At 35.3% G+C, this 8,490-nt stretch overlaps 1 protein-coding gene across 1 annotated transcript in view; it reads left to right on the top strand.

Annotated features, from left to right (window-relative positions):
* CGGBP1 (CGG triplet repeat binding protein 1) overlaps nucleotides 1–6,295 on the top strand; it is an 80,105-nt gene extending 73,810 nt beyond the window's left edge. The window contains exons 2-3 of the mRNA XM_008061359.2: nucleotides 87–289; nucleotides 2,184–6,295. Coding sequence (XP_008059550.1) covers nucleotides 2,203–2,706 — 504 coding nt within the window. The 5' untranslated portion in view covers nucleotides 87–289; nucleotides 2,184–2,202 and the 3' untranslated portion in view covers nucleotides 2,707–6,295. The remainder of the gene's footprint in view (nucleotides 1–86; nucleotides 290–2,183) is intronic.
* Nucleotides 6,296–8,490: the final 2,195 nt, after the last annotated feature.

Raw genomic sequence — 8,490 nt, 5'->3', positions numbered from 1 at the left:
ACCTGCGGGGAGGCTGTTGTTGACGCTCGTGTTCGTCTCTTCCTCCCCTCCCCCACCCTTCCGTCCCGCTTTTCCGTGTTTTGCAGGAAAGGCATGACTTCCCGGCACCGCAGGGAAAGTCGGGTGCAAGCCCAGAGACTCTTCCCCCACCACCACTTGTTGAAAAACTGATTTGAAGGCATCGCCGGGTGTGAGCCGACGGAACGCGCCAGGGTTTGATGCGTCTCTGGTTTTGCACGGAGACCCTTCTCTGCTGAGTATCAGGACAAAAAAACTGGAAACAAACCCGGTAAACATTTAAGCTTGCAAACTTCTGATGAGTTTTGTTTTGATCTAGTAAGTGATTTGCTACTTCTGTTGTGTTGGCCAGTTCCTGCACTTCTTAGCTTCTTCGTTTGTTTAAAATATTCTGGTCGCCTACTGAAAACACTTTTGTTCTTCGGGTATGTAAACTCGAGCATCCTCTGCTGGGTGGATATTTGCCTCTGCAGCAACACAGACTTTTTGAAAGTTCGAGGCATCGGAAAGAGAGTACAGAGCTTTCACGTTAGCACAAATGATTGAGCATTTTATGCCACGAGGAATTACATGCTTATTTGTTGTTTTTGAAATCCAAGTACTTAAAAGATAGAAAGTAAGATTTAGGCATGACGGGGCACAAATACTTAATGTTTTTCATAGCTAGGTTAAAATGATTATTCACAATAGGGACTGGTTTGTTATGAGAGTCAGAACACACATCATTAACTTAAAGTCAAACTTGTAATGGCAATTCACTAAATATCTAGGTAGGAATCATGTCTGTCCTCTCTACCATTGCAAGCCTATTGCCTAAAACAGCATTTGACAAATGAATTAATGGAAAAAACTAAATCCATTAGAACCTAGACTTTATCATAATTTCTGGAATATCTGTGGAATGTTAAATTTTCTGGGTTTGGTCCATGGGTGTCTAACATTGACAATTTAAAGTTCGTTTGAAAGAGACTTTATGTTGCCTAGCTATTCTCTAGTGTGGATTAATGGAATACTCCGTTGTTTCTGATCGTACTTATAAAGCACAGTTCTTTAGAGCACACTTAGGAGTCTTTCTCTAACATATTTATACAGAACAGAATTCCATCTTGAATTCTATCAAGCTCACTTTAATTTCTTAAATCTTATTTGGTGTAAGCTTAGCCCAAAGGCATGGCCCCAGAGAACAATTAAGACTTAATGATCATGTGTCATCTACCAAAATATGTTATTGCGGGGTTTCAGTGCCCATACATTATGATTTGGGAACTTAATCCAGTGATCATTAGGATAAATTGAGAAATTATTAAGCTCCTTCAAAATTATTTTAAGTATTTGGACAAATAGTAAAGGTGCACATTTTTTCAACACGTTTTGGTTGACCTTCTGTCATTTACTAGGCAGTATGTTAAGTTCTTGATTTTGTTCTTACTAGTTATTAAGTGAAATAGCTATTAACAAATGTAATTATTCATCTTTAATGGAAAAAAGAGCCAAAAATATTAGAAAAGTAGCACTTTGCATATCTTACCACCTTTTGGAAAACTTAGGAGAGGTATACATGCTTTTTGAAAAATGACTTACTTTGAACTTTATATTTTGGCTTTAAAATGTATTGTTATTAATTGCATGTTCTATGTTCTCTGGTTGTTTTTACTTTTTTCTTCTCCTCAGAACAATCTTAGAAATTATATCCATCTTCATATAGGATTATAGTGAATCATAGACCCACCTGTTTGAACACACTTTTTCCATAGTTGTTGTTCTAAAATCAGTTCCCCCCGCGTTGTGAAAGAACCTCCTATAAACTTGAATGCTTATCTAAATTGAATACAATTCATCTAATTAATACTCTACATGTTGACCTGTGATTAGGTTCTTCCAAATACTGGTGCCATCTGGAGCTAGTGGGAGTTCTTTTCTTATTGTCTGAATTTTATATCAAGGAATGAACCTGGTTGTTAATAGTCACTTGCTCTGTTTTCTGTCTTCCCTTTCATATTTCAGGTAAGTTAAAAATTAACAGGACAAACACAGTCTACTAATGTGAATCAAGTTTTTTGACGTTTTTAATCTTAAAGTAGTTATACCCTGCCTCTTATTGTTAATGTTACTTCCAGAATGAACTGTTGTTATAACACTTCACTTTGTTTCTCTTGTCTTGAAAGAACCTTATTCGAGGTCAGAATGGAGCGATTTGTAGTAACAGCACCACCTGCTCGAAACCGTTCTAAGACTGCTTTGTATGTGACTCCCCTGGATCGAGTCACTGAGTTTGGAGGTGAGCTGCATGAAGATGGAGGAAAACTCTTCTGCACTTCTTGCAATGTGGTTCTGAATCATGTTCGCAAGTCTGCCATTAGTGACCACCTCAAGTCAAAGACTCACACCAAGAGGAAGGCAGAATTTGAAGAGCAGAACGTGAGAAAGAAGCAGAGGCCCCTCACTGCGTCTCTTCAATGCAACAGTACTGCGCAGACAGAGAAAGTCAGTGTTATCCAGGACTTTGTGAAAATGTGCCTGGAAGCCAACATCCCACTTGAGAAGGCGGATCACCCGGCAGTCCGTGCTTTCCTGTCTCGCCATGTGAAGAATGGAGGCTCCATACCTAAGTCAGACCAGCTACGGAGAGCATATCTGCCTGATGGCTATGAGAATGAGAATCAGCTCCTCAACTCACAAGATTGTTGACAAGGAGGTTTCCACCATTGTGATCAAGATAAATAATGTGGAGTATTAAAGTTATGTGTTGATTGTGTGGTTCATTTTTATATTTATTTCATTTAAAATCATGTGATGCAGAATAGTTTTGCGATGTGTATATAGTTGCAGGCAAGAAGAAAACCTCACTGCAAAACTTATTGATAATTTTAGTCACCAATGGTATAAAGCAAAACTTAGGTTTAGAGTGTGCTAGGATACCTGAAATCTGATGGTTATCTTTAAAATTGATGGTTTTTCTCCTGAAAATGTTTGTGCATGGAAGAACTGCCCTGCTTTTTTACCCTGTTGCCATGTATGATTATTCCTTGTGAGATTACTTAATTACTCGGATTGAAGACTAGCCTAGGAAATTGAAGCTGCTGCCAGGCAACACCACTCACAGTTACTGAAAGGAACTAATTCTTCAGAGGACCCTCTTCAAAATGGAAGGGGTGGTGGGAAAACTGTTCCTCTGTGATCAGATCCCTAGCAGAAATGAGTCTTTCAAACTATGTTTTACTTGTATATGATGTAGTTACCTTAATTAGCCTTCAGTTCCATGCTTTTTTTTTAACCACTTTTTAAAGGCTTACTGTTGTATTTAGTAGCAGCTTCAAGTGACCAAAAGACTAAAATCTTTCTTTCAGTGTCAGTGCCAAAAGCCATGGGGAATTTTGCAGTGACAAGATTTTAGTCTCTTACTATGAATACAGATTTTTTAACCATACCTTTTACTTTAAGCACCATCTTGAATTTGCAAACCTTTTTTTTTTTTTTGATGTCTTGGTGTTAAAAGACTTCAAGATTGGCATTTTTATTTAAACAGGTAGATATTTTATGGTTGAGTTTTCTCTTTTTACAGAGAATTAGTAATGACTTTTTGGCAGACAGATCAGATAAGGAAATTACTTTCTATACGTTAATTTTTCCATATGATTTTATAAGAGTTATTTAGGTAAATAGACTAGACTAGAAGCAAGTTTACTTTAACTTTCATCTGCTTTGCCTCTGGTGGTACAAGGTTTTTAAACATGGATGGTAAATACTTGTCTAGAAATTCTGGCAAGATTTTTATAGTGGAGATCTGGCAGTATCCTGCATAACTGTTTGGGTGAGGAAATAATCAGTTCTGTTAAAGGTCAACCATGTTCAGGAAATGATCTCTGTCTGAACCTCACTGTCCTGTAAGGTTATCGAAGTAGCTTAGCCCAGCTAAGTCCTCTCTATCAGAGACCCCAATTATATTTTTAAAAAATTTAACAGCTGGAAACTTGGACTAGAGCTTTAATTTTTAAAAAAAAAAAAATCTTAAATTCTTTGAAATTCAAAATAAAAGTATTTTTAAGATATATCTATTACAAAGCACTGACAAATGATGCCCTATGTGACTTGGAGTTATCTTTAACTTTTTTTTTAATACCACAAATCTTCATTTAAAAAAGAAAGCCAAAGTGAAAAAAAAATTCAGATTTTGTATTTTTCAGAAACAACTTTCCATGTCTTAAGTTTTTCATGCAGTCTTAAGTTTCTAATTCAGGTTGTCAAACAGGCCATCTAATTTTAGGGTTTGTTTTGTTTTCATTTAAGAAATAAGCCTGCCACCAAAAAAAAAAAATCACTTGTCAAAATGTGAACTCTGTTTTTCTCATGTTCTGTTAAAGTGGCACAGTGTATGCCTAGAGGAGTCCTCGCACTGATGAAGCCTGTGTGTGAGGAGACCAACAGCAAAACCCAGGATGTGTTTTGCCTTTACTTCCTCTAAAAGAATTTGCAGGCAAACATGTTTAATTTGGATTATCTAGGAGGGTGAAAGATCTATGAGGCTAGGAAGACAATTGGGGAGTATAGCACTATTTTCAGAATGCAAAAAGAATCACAAATCATTCTTGTTTTGGGAGTTTGATGTGATTCGGACTGCTCTCTATTTGAGTATCAGTTTGCACCAACAGCAAAATATAATGGCAGAACAGCTTTGAGTAGTCTTAAGCGGTGAACTGGATGATGTGTTAGAAAAGCATCAGTCATTTAAGTTTCCAGTAATTACTGATTTGATAATCACTTAGGTCCCATATATCTCAATGTTTTCTCAGGCTCCTATCTTCCCACTTTCACTATGTCTAAGGGCATAATCCATTCTTCTATATCTTATCATGTCCTTGGACGCATTTTTCCATCCTGTTGTGGGGATTTAGTATTAATGTTTCTTTACTGATTATGAAACTTTCGTTCCCTGAAACTGGTTAACTTTGTCTCATGATTAAGTAAATAAGGCAGAATGATTGTTTTAGCCTGCTCAAACTGGTATAAATTCCTGAAACCATGTTTGGCTATGTTAGATAACAAAGGAGGATGTCCAAGAGGCATATGCTGCTTTGGAGGTGTAATGAACGTGTGTACAGAAGCTTTCAATCTTAACTATAATAGTGTTAGTGTGATGCTATACTATTGGAAAATAGCAACTTTTCTATTTTATAAGTTGTATGCATAAACATAAGATTTGTAATGTTTCATTTATAAACTGCCTTCTTCGACACGTGTTAATAGTGTTTTCTCAAAGTATGGTAGTATGTCTTCCAGAATTTCACAATATGCTTACAGTAAATAGTTCCTAGCTTGTTGAATTGTTAAATTCCTGTTGGCTTTCTTTTGATTCTTCGGGGCACGTAACAAGCCTGAAGGACATTGTAATCATTTCTTACAGGGTGAAAATTTAGAAAGATTGTATGAGAGCCTATATAGTTTTATCCATTGTCATCTTTGATTGAGACTTTTTTTTTAAGTAAATAAATACGACTTCTACTTAATGCATTTGGCTCTACCGAATTTTCAGGGACCAGAAAACTTTAAAGTTCTGCGTCTTACAATTGCAACCAGTTAAGTATCAGCTTGGGATTGTTCTGAAAGTATTAATTGCTCAAAAACTAGTATGAGTACAGTTGGCAAAATCTCCAAGCCCAAAGTCCCATGTTAAAATTTTTGCCTGAAAGAATTTGCATGTGAATGTTAATGGAAACCACATATAAACAAAATTAAATTTAAGGTGGCCCAAAACAAAAGCCAACAATTCATCGTTTAGTGCTTAGTGTTTGTAAGGGCTCTCTGTGGTTTGACTTGCCCCAACTGCCATTAAATGAGGACAGATCACCTTAAGACATGTTACTTTAATACATAACATGGAAGATCGGTTCTGTAATTTCACTGAAAATCTTAGCCTAAAGAAAATTGCTTTAGCCTCTGGTCAGCACTGATTAAAATGTGAATAGTGAAGTGGCTATCCTAAACCTTGGTTGATCTCAACCCATACTATCATAGATTTCTGAGATAAATGCAATTTTTATCTAGTGATATTCTACTTGTATCCTGAATACTGTATTAATTAAAGTTTTACTATGTTCATTTTTTGTAATCCGTGCTTATTTTTTTGCTCACGCATGTATCCTTAGTACAAATGTGTCGCTTTAAAAGTTTTGTCTCTGTGACTTTTAGAAATAAATTTCAGAAAAATGGTTTCAAAAGTTTTTGAAGAACATTTTATTGTTGTGTGAATCAATGACAGATGTATTTCCTAATTCCAAAAGATCAGCAGTTTTTACTACTAGTTTTATCTCCCTTTTGTAATATTAGTCCTTATACTCAATGTAAAAGTCAAATTGGATTCACATCATAACTACAGATAACCCTTTCACCCACCTCCCAAAAGTGTGTGGGTAATACCTAAATTTAATTAGTGCTTTTTTTCTGTTCTTTTTTAAATTATTATTTTCAATAAAGTAGCAATTAATTCATACTACTGATTGGAAACACTTCAGTTTTTTGCTTGAAAAGGGCCTGGTTTACATCTCATATAAGTTTCACTGCTGTGTTCTCATTTGCCACTTGGGCCAAAAATTGCATAGAAATTAAAAATTGTCTTAATAATCTTACATAAATTTTGAGGAAAATATTCCTGCTCCTAACTTGTACTTGGCAAAAATAAATAAATAAATAAATTTATCAAGTAATTAATTTTTACTTTTCCTGGAATCAAAATGGTAGAAAGGACCTCAAGGAATTAGTCAATACTTCAGCTTCTAGTTTAATAATCAGCAAATCCTAAGAGTCCTGTCTTCCTAAAGAGTCTCACCAAAACTTTTATTAAAGGTAAATCAATTGAATGTTTCTGCCTCTGGGCCTCATAACAGTTTCTCTCTTTCCTATCTATGTGTACATTGAGTTGTATTATGCACCTGGATATGGCATGTAATGATGCAAGGGTGCTTCTGGGATCAGACTAGCTAACTGAGCATTGAAAGTTAAAACTAAGAAGTAGAACAAGGTTGTGATGTGATGTGTTAATGTGATACGTATGATATGTATAACATGATTTCTAATTATCCTTTCAATATGTTGCTTGCTTTCAGTTGTTTTATGTATATACTATTTAAAGTGAAAGCTTCTTAGCTCTCGTATAATTGTTGGAATCAGATCATTTAAAAGCCCATGTCCTTAAGTTCTCGGTTAAACTTGAGTAATATGCAGTCAGCAAATATTTATTTAGTCCTTACCATGTGCTTGGCACTACATTACAGTAGCCACTGGGGACACATCAGAAAAAAAGAAAAATCCCTGCCCTCAATGGGCATACATTCTAGTTATGATTCACTGTCATAATACAGTGCCCAGGGTAGGGTAGTTGGTCAGAAACGGAAACATCTTTCTCTCTGTCTTTAGGTAACTCCTTTAAGCATGCCTCATGATACTAGTTACCAGTCAAATAATTATCAGAGGTTTCTCAAGGTCTTGTTTTGTGCAGGAAGAGCAGTAGAAGTTGAAACTTTGCAGATATTTAAAAAGGTCTGTGTATGCTTTGAAAACCTGGTAGTCTGTAGAGTCCATAAAGTATCAAGTTTCAGATTAAGATCTATTAAGCAATGGAATTGACCAAATTAAATGCTTGTGAAGTAAGAAACCGCTAGACATTATAATGAAATGTCCACGGTAAGACAAGGACTTTACTGAATATTCCATAACAAGACAGTCGTTGGTGTACCTAATCACACATTCACTAACAATGACCATAATCCAGCCCCCTGGGTTAGCATGTGTATTATGATAGACTCTTCAAACTTTCCTGTTTATGCATAAAAGGAATCAGTGTGTGGTAGACTGTTTTTATATCTTTTACCTCTTTTAATTTTTGTATTTGACCATGCTCATATAGTTCCTACAGTATTCAACAGTGATGATGATGTTGATGATTTTAGGTATTTTTAATCTGGAAAGCTTTACTTTTATGAGCATATTCTACAGGAATCGAATAACCAGTATGTAAAAGGAGGTTCATCTTAACATAATAGTTACTAACTGCAAATACTCTAAATGTCCAATGATAAAGTGATGGTCAAAAAATTATAACACATCCATATTACGAGCTATTCGAGTGATCTAAAAGTGTGGATCAGAAGACATGTCTACAGTAATCACTAGGTTAAAAGTTTAAAGTGTGTTTCTCACTTAAAAAAAAAAAAAGAATAGTACAATATACTTGTACCAGATAGGCAAACACACACCAAATATTAAGTTTACAGACAAGTAGTGACATTGAATGGGTCAGAGGGGAATATTTACCTGTTTTTTTAATACACTCGTGTCTAGTTGACTTATTTGCAGCAAATACGTGTTATTTTTATCACACACAAAATGTGAACTAGACTTACTGAAACCTGTTCATACCATAGTTATATTCACCTTATTAATATATAGATTAATGAATATACAGGCATTAATGAAAAC

Source organism: Carlito syrichta, unplaced genomic scaffold (assembly GCF_000164805.1).
Source record: "Carlito syrichta isolate Samal-C Ts95f unplaced genomic scaffold, Tarsius_syrichta-2.0.1 Scaffold305216, whole genome shotgun sequence".
In the NCBI taxonomy this organism is placed as follows: domain Eukaryota; kingdom Metazoa; phylum Chordata; class Mammalia; order Primates; family Tarsiidae; genus Carlito; species Carlito syrichta.
The sequence above is the reverse complement of the archived record's forward strand: the minus strand, read 5'-3'. Positions and strand labels throughout refer to the sequence as shown.